Raw genomic sequence first — 18,546 nt, forward strand, 5'->3', positions numbered from 1 at the left:
ATATTTAAACAGCTTAGCAGAACATACATGCAAAAAAACACTTCATATTCATAGGAAAAGTCTTTTGTTGTAGCAAAACCTCTGAATGTTTTTAAGTGGTCTTCACTGGCTTTAAATAGCAAGAAGTCTACAATTAGTATTACTGTCGTGATAGTAAAATCAAGCAATGTTAACATAATAGAGCTTTGTGGATTGAGCGAATATAAATGTGAAGTCTCCATTTCATGGTCAAAGAAAATTCCTGTGTTTGAGGGGTAGCAAGGTTCAGAATCTCCTGTCTCTGTTAAATGAACAGTCTGCTAATTAAAACTGTCTTAAGCTGAAATAAAATGCACAAGGGTAGAACACAAGTGGAAAAATAGATGCATAAAGACTTTTATAGAGAATGCTTACATTAACATTTTCATCCCACAAAATGTACGCAATCACATGTTATACAAAGCACCTAAAATACTGTATAAAAAAGCATCCGCCAAAAAGGGCAAGTAAGTGATTCTTGTAAAAATGGATACCTTTTAATGCTAGTTTGAGCCACAGATACAGCTCAAATTCAGCTTCTTAATTCATCAGTTCTGAAAATGGATTTTTATAGAAGCAGTCTCGCAATGCTTCAAAGGAAATGCATAATTTTCTAGTCTTGGCTTCATCAGTGAACTTTTTTATGGCCTAAAGCATTCCTCTCTTTTTCAGTTGCAGCATTTCTCTTTTGTCCAGTTGCTGACAGCTCAAACTGGTGACTAGATTTACCATTTAGCATGTGTACACCTCAAGGGTTCTTGGAATCGAAGGTGGAACCATTATTTCCTTTCCTTCCTTTTCCACGAAGTGACTTGATAGGAAAAGCTTGACTTACTACATTTAGATTCTAGATAACTTATTTTAACCAAAACTTATTTGAAATTGAAAGCTACAGTAATGAATTAGGACTATCATGAGATCCCTCTGCTCCCATGATTTGTAGCACTGAAATCACTGAACCACAAATCCTACAAGAACAGCCTCTCTCCCCTGCATCAGCAACTCAGATTTGTCAGAATATGCCAGCAAGAAAGAAAGAGAGAAAATAAAAGCGAACCAAGGTTCGCAGATTGGGCAGAGACTGAACCGAGTCAGGACTGGAAGTGGGACACGCACAAGGGAGTAGTTGACCTACTGGACACCTAATGCCTCAGTTAATATGCAGCACAGCTACAACTTTCCTCAGAAAACACATCAGCAGTGATGAAAAACTTGCCACTACATCCTGACAAGTCACCCCAGACACCTCTTGTACAGAGTAGTTAGACACACCCTGAAAACTTCTCTCTGCTAACAAGTGACCATCTCAGAGGTAGTCTTCTCTGGAGCTCAAGACAAAGAAAAATCCTACCATTAACTGCTCTCTTACCTCTAACTCTCATGAGTGCACAGTAAGTAAGACATTACTAACTTAAATAACAGTTCTGGGCCTGCTCACGCTGGTGAAGGGCCCTGTGAAGATGTAGCAAGGAATTAAGTTTGTTTTGATGCTGGTCACTGAAATTAGGCAAACACACAGCTACTGGCATACTTGAGCAACTGTAGGGATAGGGCTCTCCTAAAACACTGTCCTTGTTTGGACACTACTGTACTTAGACTTTTAAATGAGAAGGGAACATTATAACCATCTGGCCAGCCTACCTGTAAAAGAGTTTCTACAATTTTTCAGTCGTCTCTGTATCAACCCTAGCACAATTTTCTTAAATACAGAGATTATCTTTTAGAAAGACACCTCCTATCTTGACTAAAGGATGAAATGATGACAAGCTGAGGCAGAGGCCATGGGAGCAGCAGGTTTAGGACAGTGAAACTGCATCCAAAACGCAAGCCAAGTTTTCCAAAAAAGAAAACTGAAGCATGAAAAATTGTTTAAAAAAAGAAGTTTCCCTAGTTAAGAAGGGAAACAGCCCTAGACACAAGATGCTCTCTGGATTAAGATAATAAAGCCTTTTACTGAGGAAAAAAGTGACTCAATTCTACTACTGTGTCTCTAAACAGGTCATTTGTTTTGGGAATTTTCTAAATACGGATCACTGGTGCAATATCATTACAAAAGAAAAAGATGATTTAAACAGATGCTCCATGCACCCCTGTGGAAGATATTTGGAATAAAATAAGACACAAGTTGCCTTATTAATTTTTGTTTGGTTTATGCTTTGATTCCCCCTGGAATCCTGAGCAAGCCTATATAGAGACTTTCTCTTCCATAAGTGCCTACTTCTGGCACCACTGCATTTGAAATACTATTTGAACACAAGATGCTACATTATAGTGGTTGTCTTAAATTACTCAAGAAGAACATACTCTGCCTTCAAGGCATGCATACACAGTAATGCTTCAGTGGGAGTTATATGTCTTTGCTGAAAGAAATACACCCCATGGAGATCAAGTTTTTCTTTTGAACACTTTTTTTGAACCACACATTACCATACACTATTAGTCTCCTTTACAAGAGGGATTCCTTTATATGTTTCATAATCAGCACAAAGCTCCTCTAACACAATCACAAAAAATACAGTTCCACAGTTTTCAACTAATTTTTGAAAGTTAAAATTCTGTGCTGGTAAGACCAGCTTTTATTTCATATTGAACTAAGAAGATTCATTGCTATTGTCAGTAACTCTGGCTGGAATTGAAACCAAGAGCAGCTTCTACATTCTAACACTAAATTCAAACACAGGGGGTTTTGTTAATACACAAGCAACACATGAACGTGGAGTTACTTCTCCAGGTTTAATGTTACTGTAACTAACAAAAGGAATTAAGTGTGTAGGGCCCTCTATTGACAAAACTCACTGCTTATGCTTACTTGTTAAACTGGAAGTAATAAATGATCTGAGGAAGTCTAAGTAAAGAGCATTCATTTAAGTTATAAAGCAGAAGCAATATATAGTCTACAGAACGAGGAAGTCATTACAAGATACCACAGACTTCACGATTATGGCAGTTCCTATAATGCTATGTATTTGGAATATGCTACTGTTTATGACAGAATAAACCCTTGATAAAACAGACTAAGATTTTCAGGATAAATTTGGTAAAAGGTGTCAGTTACTCAAGCTTAAAACTGAGCGCTTCACCCAAGCACAAAACAGAGCAGCAATGTAAGACTGCCACTTTGCTTCACAGCAAGGTTAACACAATAAACAGTTATCCGTGCAAAGAGCAGCATTATCCATGCCTTTTCAAAACCTCACCTTTTACTGGAACTATCAAAGCACGATAATATTTCATATCACTTAGCAGAGCAGATCTACCTACAAACTGCCAGAAGGCAACATCAGCTGATGCTCACAGATCTCTGATGAGACAGTGGATCATCTCTGCTTCCTGTCAGCTCCATCTGTTCTTGCCCTGTAATCAGTCTCAAACACATACACAGAGCACCTCAGCCGTTAACAGTATTCAGAGGATGTCCAGCAACTGAAGCACCTCCTTCTTTTCTTATGTTTCTTTAAGTCTCTACTCCACACCTTGGTTTCTTCAGTAAAACAAAAAAGGCTTTTTACTCTCCTCTTTAGCAGAGGTAATCAGTGCTGAATTTGATGGGATAAGTTTGTGAGCACTCACCCAATTAACGTTCAAAATAACATACCTAAAAAAATGAAAACACCGGCCACCTCTCAAACTGTGACCAGATCTTGGATACATCATGGGGGTGAGAACAAAAAAAGATACACCTCAAAAGAAGAATTTCCAAACAGCCAAATTTACACACCTGTGTATAATGCCTACTGACAGTAAGAGAAGAAAGCTTGCACCAAGAGATAGTTACACTTGAAAGCATGTTAACATCAGCATCACAGAAAGTGCTTCTCCCTGATTACTGAAGAACCAAGATATTGCACAGCTGTCAGGAGGAAACAAACTTGGAGGGGAGGTGGAGTTTTGCCCTAAAGAACACAAAATCTTACTAATGAAACCCAAAAATACATCCAAGACATCTGCTCTAGACAGCTGCCTTGAAAAAGAAACCAGCAGAGATGCTCCTAGCTTGAAGGCTAGGAGAAGCCATCAAGCAATACATGGCCGTACAATGCATTTCTGACAACACGATACGGCAGTTGTTCTTTTTGCCTCTGACCTGTGCAATAGCATAATCCGAGCAATTGGTTGCCTGCATGCCCTCATTGCCACTGATCCCCACTCCAACGTGAGCTGTTTGGATCATTCCTACGTCATTGGCACCATCCCCAATGGCAAGTGTTATGGCATTGACGTGTTTCTTGACCATGTCTACTATTTCAGACTTCTGTAGAGGAGATACTCTGAAAAGGAAAGAAAAAGGTGTCAGTTTCTCACATGCTGAGCTATGTGCCTTTCCCAAAATGACAGCTGTAATCTGCATTTAGAAGTAATCAAAAGACAGTTGCCAGGAAGATTCTTTATTCAACAACTAAACTTCAGAACCTGTGCCAAACTATTTCCGAAGGAGAAAGTAGCTTTAAAAATAGTTTCACAGTTTCACATTTATCTACTTCCTCATATTTTATGCAAGAGACCAAAGAGATAGGAAAGGTTTTAAAGCTTTGTTTTCCTCCTCCAACCCCACCTGATACACTTTGGCAGCCACCAGTGATGTTATATTGGGAACACTGGAGAAGGGAGTTTCCTTTTCAACTACAACAGTTTACAGATTAACAGCTCAGGCCTTCCCTGTCCACTGTCCACAGTGCATCTTCAGCCAGGAGGAGAAAGACCACCAGTACGTTCGAAGAGTAAATCCATCAGAGACATTTTCAATGGTTTGGCAGAAGGTACTGCAGACTTACCTTACTCCCTCCTCCTCCAGCTTACTTCCTCACTTGCCAGCCCATCTTCCCCATTTCAGACTACATGTTCAGGATCAGAAAGAAGGAGGCCTCTCCCTGATCTCACATTTTGCGTTCTGGTTCAACTCTGACTTCAGTGACAATGATACTGAGTTCCAGTTCAACAACAAAAGCCGGCTCCATGGCATCTGAATAGTCTTATCAGTTTTATTAGTAGTTACTTTAACCTGATCCTTCTCTCATTTTCCATCAGTTCCAGTTCAATAAAAATTTGTGGAATCCAATAGAGTTAAATGAGTCTAAACCAGGGAGAAGTGGAAAAATACTCACGACTAGGTTACTAAATTGGATAAGACACCCAAAATGCCCTTTTTTCATGGAAAAGGTGGATCAGGTTACCAAATCATATGAGGTATTCTGGAAATACCTACATGTAGATTAAATATTTCCATTCTAACCCCATCTGTACAAACAACCCTAATTCCTTTCCCCATCAGTTTTAGTTAAAGTTCCAAATTATTTTATATTCCCTTAAATAAAGCTTCAGACAAAACTTTTCCACATCTCAAGTTGGCCACATAACACTCAACAAAAAGAATGTAACTGATATCTAAAAGCTTTACTATTAAAATAGGGGGAGAATGGGGAGCTTGGGGAATGGGGGAGACAAGTTTTTTACACGGCATTTTTTCCAGAGTCTACATCCTGTGGGAGCAACTTACATAGCCTTTTAACATACCCAGCTGGATTACTGCTGATCAAAAAAAAAGCAGCATTATCTTGTTCAGCATTTTGCTTTATGGCCTTGATTTTGTTTAGTGCTGATCACCTCAAAATAGCTTGATGAGTAATTGGGGGAGAAAGAGTTCCTAAGAAAAATCTGCTGGGCTCAAAATTCACATGTGAACTAAACCACCTGAAAAGTCTAGCAGCTGTCCTCTTCCTAAAAGCTGAAAACAGGAACAAGTTGACTGGCTATAAAATTTGCTTAATACCATCGGATAGATTTATTAAGCACTCAACTACCTGGCAATGAGAACACCACTTGGCACTGTAGGGCCCCCGTTAAATTACAAACACAACCCCCCACCACACTAACCAACCTATGGTGCATGAAAGGTGTTGGTTTGTAATTACAAAGCAGCTCTGAATATAGTTCGCATCAAATTTTACCTTCTCTCTCATACATACACACACACTCCTCTCTTCCACAGACATTCACATTATAAAATACTAAAGCATGAAGCAAGGAGTCAACAAGGACTGTAAGCCATAAAACAGGAACTCCAGAGGAACTCTGAGTCAGTTCTGGAGGGATGGTATTGACAAGTGCACAGAAACCCATTATCAGCCCCAGGGGCACCTCTACTGCACAGGACCATACACTTTTGGCAGTCTCCTCGTGCAATTATTTCATTGCAGCTGAGCACTGTGCGTATCTGCTAACATCCTCCTCAGTCATACACATCTCAGAGATCCAGTTCGTGTTCATCTAGCTTTTCAGTTACATGGCAATAGAAAGAGCTAAGAAGTTCCCCCATTTCCAACATGCTTAACCAGAGAATGAAAAAAGACAGACTGAACAGCATCTGTGATTCTGTAGTTCAAACTAGCAGCTTGTCTGCTGACATTTCAGACATGACCAGAATGTGGCCGAGATGCTTGAGCTTGTACTAGCGCAGTTTAACTGAGACATGCCAGGCAAACTAATATATCCTATATTCACTTCTGTGCCTGCAGTTGTAGGTAGGTGTGGCTTCAGATTTTAAATCAACTTTGCCATTAATGACCCATTATTGGTCAAATCAATGGGATGACTCAGTATAAACGCATTTATCAGCTACTACATAATTGTTCACAGCATAGTTTTACTCTCTTGACCAAATAAAGTTAACTATACCCACAGTTATATAACACCCAGTTAAAAACTAACATCTGTATATGCCTAGTAAGACTAAATGAGCTACAAGAAATACTAAATATATACTTTAAACACCAAAAAATATTTCTGCACTTGGTTTAAGATGATGAAATCTATCTGCAAGAAGCGTTACATGATGATAGCTGTTTATTCTAAACAGAAGCTTTATAGCAAGCATCCTCTTTAACATGTCCCCACCAAGTACGGCCCCAAACTCTGGAGAACATGTTTTGCGGCACATAGTACATTAACTACAAAAAGTTGCTAAATTGAGATGCCTACTGATTTCCTGAAGGGTTTTACTTCCCTCTCCTCTCCCAGCTCACTCAGCCTCCAAACATCATCTGCTCCTTGTAATCCGTTTGGTATCAACACACTGCATTAGATGACATTAATCCCCTTAACGTGATGATCAGAGCTGCAGTCCATTTCTGCACATTTGATAGGCTGTCTACATGAATAACTGGAAGATTATAGCACAAGACACTATTAACCTGCATCTTCCCCTGGGTGATGTCTTGGAAGGGGAAGAGGACTAGCCAAGTTCACAAAGATTCCTGGACAAATGAGTAAGTTCAAAGTAAAAAGCACAAGGAAAGAACTACTTCAGAGAAAAATTCTGCAGTGACAGGCAACTATTGGTAATTATCATTTGGTGGAACATCCCTGGCTTTCACTGCAGAGTTCACTACAGCAATATCAAGATCTAAGTCCTCCCTTGATATGTACCCAAGTATGAACTAAGATGCGAGCAAAACATCAGTTACATCAAAATCTTCTGCTTACTCATGTATTCGTTCACTGATCAGACAGCAATGCTTCTTATAAAGGCACTTAGGAGTGCAACTCAAATGAAATCATTTGTTCGTACATAAATTTTCGATTGTCTCTGCTCAAAAGCATCTTTGACAACAGATGTAATCAACTTAGTCTAGACTGATTCTCTCTTTTAGGCATATTCCTGGAAACAAACAAGTCAGGTTTCAAATACCACAATTACAGCTACCGGATCAAGTCTTCAGCTTCTCGATCAAACTGCTCCCCTAAGAATCTGAATTTAACCTACTCAGGCTGCAGAGAGCCTGAGGTCAAGACTGCGCCTTCACACAGTGTTTAGCATTTAACATGTGGCTGTGCAATATGAAATGTTTGTGGATGATGGAACGGATGCATCAAGTTAAGTGTCAGCCACAGTGCTGACCTGCTACTTGCTCACCTCTGGGACTTGTCTCTGGGAACCCACTCTTGAGAGGGTAAAACTCGATAGCGAAAAATGGAAGGTTCTCCTCAGTCTCAAACCCGCTTAATCTTTAGCAACACCTTTAACAGATTAATACAGAAAGCAGTTTCTGTCCTGAATGAGATGACTGAAGCCTTTATATCACAACGCTTTCCCTGTAATGGAACGGGTGAACGCAAGACAGGGAGCCAAGCACCACACCTTGGGAAGAAGCTGGGACAGAAATGCAGCCCAGAGCCAGGGACCATCAGAAAGATAGGGACCTAATCATCCTCAGGTCACTTAAAGTACTTACTGGTATCAACAATACAGTACTGCATTATCTGCAAACTACTTATTCCTGTCTCCTTCCACAGTATCCTTATCGATTTAAGGTCTCTTTTATAGAGAAATCTCATGAGAAAAATAGCACAAGGCACAGCACAGAGCAGTAACCCAGCTGGTTTCCACAGAGGATGTTTTAAGTGGCTTCCTACTGACTTCTGCAGATCAGCTCCCAAAGGCTTTAACCCTTCAGTCTGCATTTACTTTTCCCCTGGGCACAAACTTCCTACCTGATACATTTGCCTGTTCAGAAAAATTCTATCTAAATAGCCTTAGGTAGTCACGTGAGGAGCACGGAGCTGGACTCCACCATCCTTATGGGTCCCTTCCAACTTGAGATACTCTATGATTCTACTCAGCACTTTGCTGACAGGTTTGCTCAGGCTTACTTTATTCCTTTAAGAAGAGGTTGCAAGTACAGATAAAGGTTCTTCCAGGTCAATTTTTTTCATCAAGAATACTTATGGGACAACCATATTTTTATCAGCTCTGTCACCTTTCAGTGAAACATTACACAAAAAATAAATCCAGTGAAGCGGTGATATTCTCAAAAATAAATATCAAACATTTTATTTAGAAAGCCATTTCGGTAGTAAAAATTTTAAAATCCCAAAAGTAGAAGCAAAACATTAAAAAAGTCCATTTTAACCAAGTAAAGCAATGTAATAAAGCTTTAACTTCAATTTGTAATATACTGCAACGGATTTAAATCAATCAATCAAATCCTTTACTGTACCTTCTACAATCTGACAAGGCAGCTATTCCTCTCATTCCCAGACTCCATCTAATATATCAAGATGGATGAAGTCACAAATGAGACGGGAGGGACACAATCAGCACCACCAGTCCTGTGTCACATCAGTCAGCTACCCTCCACAAGATACTATCAGCGGGAAGTGAGAAACAGTTTCTCTATGCTGTCCCTGCGCATAGCTGTGTTAACTGCACAGTTACAGATGCAGGAGAGCAACTGACAGCAACTGTAAATAATACTTCCCACACAGGCCCTTAAACTACACCTGCATCATTGCAGACGCTTCAAACTATACAGACATAAACCACAGATGGGAACTAAGTATGCACTATTTCAGAAAATTATTAGTTTTGTTTACTGCATTCAAGCCTAAAGGACTCAGTGAAGACAGGGTTCTGCTAGAGGACTAGCAACTCAGACTACTGTTTATACAGAGAGACACGATTAATAAAGAACAAGGTAAGTAAACTTTATTGGAGTCCTTTTATCTGTAAGACATAAGCAGGAGATGATTAGGTAATTTATAAGAGATCAGTTTATATCCAGACCGTCTTACAAGGCAGCCCCACAAACTCTACCCCACCTGGACAAAGCACAGCTTGGTAACAAGTCTCAGCATTCTGTTCTCTCCGTGTTGGCTTTTGTGGTGGTTTTTTTTTTTTGTTTGTTTGTGGTCCCCCTCCCTGAAAACAAGGAGACTAGAGCATTTCTGTTGAAGACCGCATACTTCCCTCACCCCCAATTTGATACAAAACACTCTTAGGACATTCTTACCCACACTTTTAAATATTTAATGTTCATTTGTGAAAACAGGAAGGCAAGGAAGGAAGCTGTTACAAGTATTACCTCCTTCTGCTTCCATGCTGTAACAGGGATTAAACAGACATTAATGTCTTTAACATGAAACATTAATTTGATATTCTACTTCCTTGAAATGCCTTGTTAATGCAACACAGGGGCCCTTAAGAGCCTACCTTTATTGCAGTGAACATGACTTTACCCTGTTCTATCATAAAATACACTAGTACTTCAAAATGCTCAGTGACCTCATCTTCAGGAAAGGGAGAGATGGGAGACAGCCCAGAAATTGATAGCTCTCAGCTCTAAGATTGACATTTAAGTGTATGCACTGGTGTCCCCCCCCCCCCCAAAAAAAAAAAAAACAAGATAAATTAACACACCACTGAAAGCAGCGCTCAGAAAGAAGGAAAGTTACCATGATATCATATTTAGCAATATTTAAATACACACTGATTTCTCCTGACACACACCAGGGTGCAGATTTCAACCATGTCATCCAAACAAGGGCTAGTCTTGAATTACAGTAATGATGCCCCAAGATATCTTGGATAGATTTATAGCGATACAGTAAGCCACACAGAAGAGTGAACAAAAGCATACATACATTGCATCAACTCAGAATGTGCTTTGCATTGAATGCTTTCCATTTACCAAGTGCTCTGAACCTCCTTCACTGGTTGACAACCACAATTTCACAAGCACTGGCTCTGGTGCAGTACCTACAACTTTGGGAGACAGCATTGACTGAACTGAAGGGTAGTTTAATGTTCACAAAAAGCACCAAAGGTATTCATCCAACTAAATATAAGTGCCTCCAACGGAGACAACCCTATCTGCACTAATCACACCATGCTCCTTTTATAGTCAATGGAAAGAAACAGGCAATTCTGGAGTGCAATTCATCTGGCTTATTTTAGACGTGTACTTTAAGGGTATAGTTCATCTCCTCTTACAAGTGCCCTCTTCTCCCCACCAAGGTAAAGGGGGCTGAAGGTAACTAGTTCACATGAAAAAGCCTGCTACTGACATGTAAAATACACAGGTCAAAAGCCACCTTATATTATTGCAGTGCTAAATACCTTCAAATTGATCACATGCACAAGCTTTTCCTCTCCTGTGCCTGTTTCTGGCAAGGTGGAAGGCCTGCTTCCTCCCAACAAGCACCCCGTGCTGAACTGCTTGACACACCACATCCCCCTTCCCTTCAATTCTTGCCTCTTGACTGTACTTCCAGCTCTTGCTGATTCTTTTCTACAGTAACTTCCCAGTCTCATCTCTTCTGAACATCGTGTTCTGGTTTGGGCTGGAATAGAGTTAGTGTTCCTTTTTGGTAACTAGAATAGTGCTGTGTTTTAGATTCAGCATTGGGTTTGGTATGGGAAGAATGCTGACAGCACACTGATGTTTTCAGCTGCTACCGAGACTTCAAGGACTCTCTGACTCCCCCTGTCCTGCCCGTGCGCAAGGGCACAGGGAGCAGGGAGGGAGCACAGCCAGAGCACCAGTCCCTAATTGGCCAGTGAAATATTCCATATCATGGAACGTTCATGCTCACTATATAGAGGAGGGGTGGTCGGGAAGGGGCTCTCTCTCTCTCTCTCCCTTCCAGGATCGCAACTGTGGGATCTTGGTATCTTGGGGTCACTGGCTGGGAACGGGCTGGATATTGGTCAGCAGATGGTGAGATATTGCACTGTGCATTGCCTGTTTATATTTTATATTGCTGTAATTCTTTTCATTTTATTACCATTATTAAACTGTTTCTATGTCAACCTGCAAATCTCCCTTTACCCCTCCAATTGCTCCCCCATTCCCAGGTCAGGGGGGAGGGTGGGTGAGCAGTTGAGGGGTGGTTGGCTGCTGATCAGTCTCAAACCACAATACACAGTCAACTAGAAGTGTTACCAAACCCCTACGGGCTTCCATAAAACCACCACGGCTTCATCACCCTTTGCCATTTCAGTTGCAATCTCACTTCTCCATACTTCCTTCATTTTTTTTCCTGAGCAGACTACCCTCCTAACTGCTTCAATGGTCCAAATTTAATCAGGCTGGTTTCAAGTCTTTCTTTAATTTTAAAAAATGTTTTACATCCTACTTCACTTACCCAGAGTCTCTTAGCACCTCGTTGTAATGATTTAAAAAAAAAAAAAAGGGGGGAAAAAAATCTTCCTTCAGCTTTTGAGCCTCACTAATGCGCCAGTTGCACACCTGACTTTTTGAGCAACATATATTACCTCAAAACTCCAGGTTATCCTGAACAGGGTATTTTTGATGCCAAGCATGGGTCTAAGTCAAAACACATGCACACATCCCTACACACATGCTAACAGAACATGTGGAAGTTCTTTTTAATTTAATGGTTACCAAACTACTGCATCACTTTCGGTATAATAGAAATGCCTGCTTTATGTAAAGCTCTCTTTGTAGTTAAAGCTACTGAATCATACACAGTCTTCTGAAAAGGAAGAACCCAAATTCCGTTAGTACCTTTTTATCACAAAGCCAAAGGTGTGTTTGTTTTTTGTTTTTTTTTTTTTCCCCTCAATACAGAAGTTGTTTTTTAAAAACAAATATATCATTGGAGAATTTCTCACTTGCACTCCACATTTTGACAACTCATTTGCCATTCACAGTTGCCACTGAGATGATCTCCAGAGGAGGCCTACAAAATAATCTCTTTACAAGCTGGATTCACTGTATTAAGCAGTTTGATATAATACACCAGCACCCCAGTGAACACAGGGTTAAGTTTCAAGTCGGCACCTTCTTCCTCTGATAACCCTCCCTGCATGTTTCTGCCTCAACTGCCCTTCCCCCAACCTGCTTTATGGTGCGAAGATTCAATAAGGAAAATGCAGTTTGAAAAATGAATTATTTGGAAAGTGATGAGTTGGCATAAACACCATTTTGAATGGGAAATGATTTTGCATTCTTAATTATAATGGTCACTAGTGGCAACAGCTGTAATACATTTTAAAGTGAAACTAATGTATCAAATTAATTTTGAGCTTCCCTCACTCCAAGCTGATTAAGCCACATTCATTTCCATGCTAATCAGCCTAAGCAGTTCTCAAACAACATAGAAATCTGCCTTTTTTAATGACAGAGACAAAATATTCCATTCTGTAAAACGTACAGCTGAGTGCCTTTGTAACACTGAGGACACGCACAGAGAGCAAGCACCCCTGTGTTTCACACAGAAGTGTGTAGACTCTTGAAACACACGGTGAAATTAAGTGATAATTCTCAACTAAGTTGAGAATATTGTCGTGAATAGGAACGTCAGCCCATTTAGCAAGGCTCTGCCCATCCGTGAAGCCAACAGATCAACCGGGAGAGCCGGGGTGAGCACCGGCCTCTAGAAGCAGAACAGAAATATTGGGGTAGCAACTACCACCCCATATGGGCAGCATTGTTGCCTGATGGGCACTCTGTTCATCCCCACCAACCACAGCAGCTTCAGGCAGCATTACTACTGTAAACTACTGCTTCTTTCAGAATCACATACCTAAGAAACAAACAAGAAACAATGACATAGGAAGAAGAAGAGGGGAGATGTAACTAGTGGATTTAAGATAGGTTGCCATTTCAGTAGCACTACATGCACCGACAATTTTATTTCTTCATTTTGAGTTCTAATAACCCTGCATGACATTTTTCTCCCTCTCTATGAAAAAAAAAAAAAAAAAAGTCGCCTGGCATTTAAAATGAGAAGGCATATAAATTATCAACTTGCAACTACATGTGACTGTTGAAAAGCCATGGATCTCTGAATTATATGCTCCCAAAACAAACACACACCCAGACAGAAGCAGGGTATTTTACCCAGTAATTACTGTCAGAGGGCTGCAATGTACCAGCATCATTCTGAGGGCTCACTACCAAAAATGAAAGTACCACCTATCTGTAAAAAGCAAGATCTTCAATTTCAGAATTATCAGCATACCTCAAAAGTCAGGATCATGTTGTATCAGGGAAGAAAGGTAAGCTCCCCCCAAATTTTTTTCATGACACCATCACAGAAATGGAAGTTATTTCATACCCTTCCCTGAAGTCCAGTCTCTATTTAACAAGAACAAAATGCTCGCAGTAAAGTCTCTAAATCTTTAGACATTTAGAAAAAAAGAATCAAACTTCTGGTGCTTGCGATCTCTCCACAGCTAGGCAAGTTGAACACCAGGGTGTTCCATCCAAGATTAAAAAAATTCAGGCCACTTTTAGATAGCGAAGACATTGAAAACTGTAGTCTGACCAGGACCAGCCCAGTCTTGGTCAACTATTAAATCTGTGCTGTGTTCACAGCCAGGTTAAGTATTAACTTACAGAAAAACATTCACAGCATGCTCACTATTCCCAAACACAAGCTGCAAGAAAGGATCTCTACATCAACCTCTACCCTCAGACTCAATACAAGCAACACCGCTAAGAAAAGAGTGCAGAAAGGAAAGAAAAAAAAGAAAGGAGTAATATTCTAGGGAAAAGTCAGTTATACACTAAGCTTATGATTAAATAGAAGCATTAAAATACAGCACAGAGTAAGGGGGTGCTTTTGCTGTGCTCAGTCACCACCCATACTAAAAGTTAATGCGACCAAATTTGCATCAAGGAAGTTTAGTAACAGCATCTCCACTCATGGCCAGCCACTAATATGGCCATATTGTCAGGGCTCTTGTAACCCCCAACACAATTCCAACATACCTGTATCTTGGTGAGTATTTCTGTATTCAGGTTTAAGACACAGAAATGCTCTGTGGTTTGTGAAAACACCGTTGATTAATAGCAGCTGCTTCTGTAACAGTAAAATAGAAGAACAGACAGCAGAGTAAACACAACACATATTGGCCCTCTGCACCCCTGATTTTCAAGCACCTTTCACACGTGAAGACCCTGTTGCAGAGAAGAGCACGTGAAGCCCAAGCCACATATCACAGGCTGTCACACAGGGCACAGTCGCTGTCTGCATTAGCAACTGTCAGGCAAGAGGCAGCCAATGTGGTCCAGTCTCTCTCCTGCCAAACCTGGGGAGTATTTGCTTGAGCTGGCTGTCCCCAGAAGCTTGTCCAGGCATTTTAGAGCAGCCCAGAGGCAGGGAGTACTTTAATACAAGATGGACAATCATGGTTCAGCGCCCATGCTTGCTCCTCAGTGCTCCTACCAATAGCATATGCACAACCTTAAGTGCTTAACACATGAGGAAAAGCCTCACCAAACTCAACTCCCTCCCTTTTTCCCAAACTTGCACTGACTTCAGAATTATGCCCCTCTTGATAGCTCCAAGGTTGCCACCTTTCTGTTATGGAAATGAACCTTCAAGCTTTTTTAGGAAAAAAAAAAAAAATGCAAAGACATTTCAGTTTCCATTTCCCTGCAGGTGTCTTAACTCTGAACTGATTTTCTTTTGCACATATGATTTTTAGTATTACTCTCATCAATATTTCTGACCACAGGATCAATCATGCCAGTACAGACAGAGCTTTGTACAGGACAGTGCTCCACAGAGTACAGACAGTCCAAAAAAGCACAAATATTTTGCTTAATAGCTCAAACTAGGCCAACAACTTTGCTTCCTTAATTAGACTAAGAATATAGAACTAGGAGCCAAGTCTTCACAATGTCAAACCTTTGCATCTTTATAGAAAGGACACAAAATGCTGCAGTTCCAGTTTGGTAACATACCTACCCATGTTTCACAGGACATGCTTAGTGCCAAGTAATAGATGCCAGCACTACCCTTCTACCAGCCCTTTTACTTAAGGGGGATAGAAAGTGACACCTGAACAATTATACATAAGGAAGTTCAGAAGAGCAGAGAGAAGACAGGTACATTTAAGTTCAGCTCTTCCTGCAAGCGAGCAGAAGAATATTACCTGAAAGACCTGCTTTCTGTCTAGAGAAAGGATTAGAGCCTATGCATGCTCATCTGACTTAATAAAATGGCTTCTGTAGTAGCACGTAGTCTACTCTCAATTTACACAGTAAAATTTATTTTATTTTTTAGTTACAAGCTGAGACTTGGAATCTTAAAATTCACATAAACCTGTATCCTATATATCATAAGGTTATAAGTTTACATATTTAACACACTGGCAAAATTGAAACAACAGCAATTCATTTTCAAAATACACTGCACTGAAAAATCCCATAGCCAAACAGGCTACTGAGGTAAAAAGTGAGCCCCAGTTTCAAATATGACCTGGCAGCTGGAAAGGTCATAAGACCTATTGCAGAAGCTGAACATAAATGATTACGTGAAAAACTGTAATGTTTGAAGGACTCTACAAGCTTCTACCAGCTCTACAAGCTAGTCTACACAGCAGGATACAAGGCATACAATGTACATGCTATCTTTAAACAAACTGTACCCAAGAGAGCTGGGGGGGGGGTGGTGCAGGCATGGGGGAGATGGGGAAAATACACAGGAGGTTGATCACAAGCCTCCTAGAAATCAAATATGCCTATGGTTTTGGTGATGACAAGTGCATACAGGAATTCACTTCCAGAGTTGGTATGGCACAGTTCGTACTCTAACCACCAAAGCAGCTGCCTGTCTTGCTGGACTGCCATCATGCAACTTCAGGGCACTACATTTTCTTAGAGTAAGTTTTGAAAAGACAGTTCACCTTGTACAGATGTATACAATTCTCTATACCCTATTTCTCCAAATTGGGTCAGAACAGTCTTGCTAGAAGTTTGGTGGCAGTGATATGCAAGGCACAGTCAAAGGTTACTACTGCAAAGTTCCAGGACTCGGCAACTCTAACCTAACATGAAAGTGGTCAAAACACCTATCTGATGAAGATGGAGCATCCCCCACACGAGTACAATAGAAAAACATGAAAATTACAGACTACTAATAGCCTTACACTCACACTTGACCATGACTTAAAAATCAATGCTAACACTCTGGATTAAAAAATACACCGTAAAAACAGACTGATTGCCAAAAAAAGTAAATTACTAAATCTTCTGGATGTTAAAAAAAAAAAAACAAACAAACAATTTAAATGGAACAGAAAATCTGCTTATTCTCTAAATTCACTTGGCTATAATAATAGTGTAGATGCCCTGCTGTTTAATTTTTAGGAATATAGATTTTCTTCTCATTCACATCATTCATATCCAATACAAATAACACCCCACAAGCAAGCCTGTAGGATCATCCCAAGTGAGGATCCAACTGTTTCAATGTATTTGAGACAAATAATTCATCATTCTTAGTATAAAATATACTTCACAGGAATAAGGTCAAACATTCAACATTCAGATGGCAATGCTCAGAGTAGCATGAGAGTCCACCCCGCTCACCATCACCAGTAACCCAGATGCTGACAAAAAAAAAGATAGCGTCAGCAAGTCTGAAGATGACACTGGCCTGGGGGGACTAGACTACAAGGAATCACAGGGCTTTTATTCAAAGGAACCTTGAGTCAATTCAGGGACAAAGCCAACAAACCTAATGGAGTTCAGATGGAGAAAGGCAAAGCCAACAAACCTCATGGAGTTCAGATGGAGAAAGGCAAAGCTCCACACCTGGGACAGAAAACCCCTATGTGCTAGAGCAGGCTGGGAAAGACAGTAGCAGCCCTGCTGAGGAGGGCCTGGTTCTTATGGTGAACATCAGGTTGCACTGTTAGTGTGATCAAGGCACATCGTGTACTGGCTAGTGACCCAATACACAAGTGTGACCAGGACAATGACAGAAGTTATCATCAGCCCTCTTCTCAGCACACGTGAGGCAAGATCTATAATATGTCCAGGTTTAGAGTCCACGTTGAAAAGAGAAGGAAACTGGAAAGAGTCCAGCAGAGCATTACTAAGATGGATGGGGGTCTAAAATACATAATGTGTAAGAAGAGGTTGTGTCAGGTAAGAGGTAGTTTAACAACAAACAGTGTAGTACTCCTTAACATGGAGTTACTTAAACTCGTCACGTCAAACAGTGTAACAAGGGCCAATGGCCACAGACTGCAAACTGGGAGGTTCATACTGGAAATCACGGGTGTTTTCATGAAGGTGCTGAGCAATGGAAAAATAAATTCCAGAGAGGTTGTGGGATCTACCCATAAGCCTTTTTCATGGCTGACATGATGTTCTGTGGACGACAGCCCTGCCTTGAGCAAGAGGTTGGACTAAGCTTCCAGAGGTCCTTTCTACCCAGGGTATTCTACATCTGAAGTCTCAGTTTAGTGACGACAGAGGCACTTTCCTACTCAAGGACCGACATGGTCCCTGAAGAGCATTCCCATGTGGTTCTGTCACACAGTGAGGCTTGGATTTCAAACAAGTATGCTTAGTACACAAGATGCTTTGTGTGCTGAAGGTCTCCAGTGAGACACAGTGTAAGTGGGCACTGCAACAGGGAAGTGACCTCATCTCCTTCCCCTACGTGTAGTCATCATCCCATGTTACTGGAGCACCTTCCTCAAGTAAACAGCCTTCTACTTCCAGCCTTGACTTTTCCTCTTCCCTCAGCATTTCAGACTCTTCTCACCATCACATCATCTCCTTTCTTTTGCCTGAATAACCCACCGATACTGAAGTTACATAAGGAAATGATGCACAAAGTTATTTAAGTTGAAATTTTTGTATTTTAACAGTGGATACATTAGACTTGGAAACTTTAAGTTAACAACGCATTGGGTAGACACTATAAAATTTCTTGGTTACTTTTACGCCACTCCTCCAAAAACAAAAACAATACATATATACCTAG

The 18,546-nt window shown here is 40.5% G+C and overlaps 1 protein-coding gene across 7 annotated transcripts in view; it reads right to left on the reverse strand.

Moving 5' to 3' along the window:
* Positions 1-18,546, reverse strand: part of ATP8A2 (ATPase phospholipid transporting 8A2) — a 344,378-nt gene that overhangs the window by 151,927 nt on the left and 173,905 nt on the right. For all 7 annotated transcript variants that reach the window (XR_006165293.1, XM_042792247.1, XM_042792248.1 and 4 more), the window contains one exon: positions 4,103-4,286. Coding sequence is in view for 6 of the 7 variants with exons in the window: in XM_042792247.1 (XP_042648181.1) it covers positions 4,103-4,286 (184 nt within the window). In the remaining variant the exon portion in view is untranslated. The remainder of the gene's footprint in view (positions 1-4,102; positions 4,287-18,546) is intronic.

This window comes from Tyto alba, unplaced genomic scaffold (assembly GCF_018691265.1).
Source record: "Tyto alba isolate M040663 unplaced genomic scaffold, T.alba_DEE_v4.0 Super-Scaffold_2, whole genome shotgun sequence".
Lineage (NCBI taxonomy): Eukaryota > Metazoa > Chordata > Aves > Strigiformes > Tytonidae > Tyto > Tyto alba.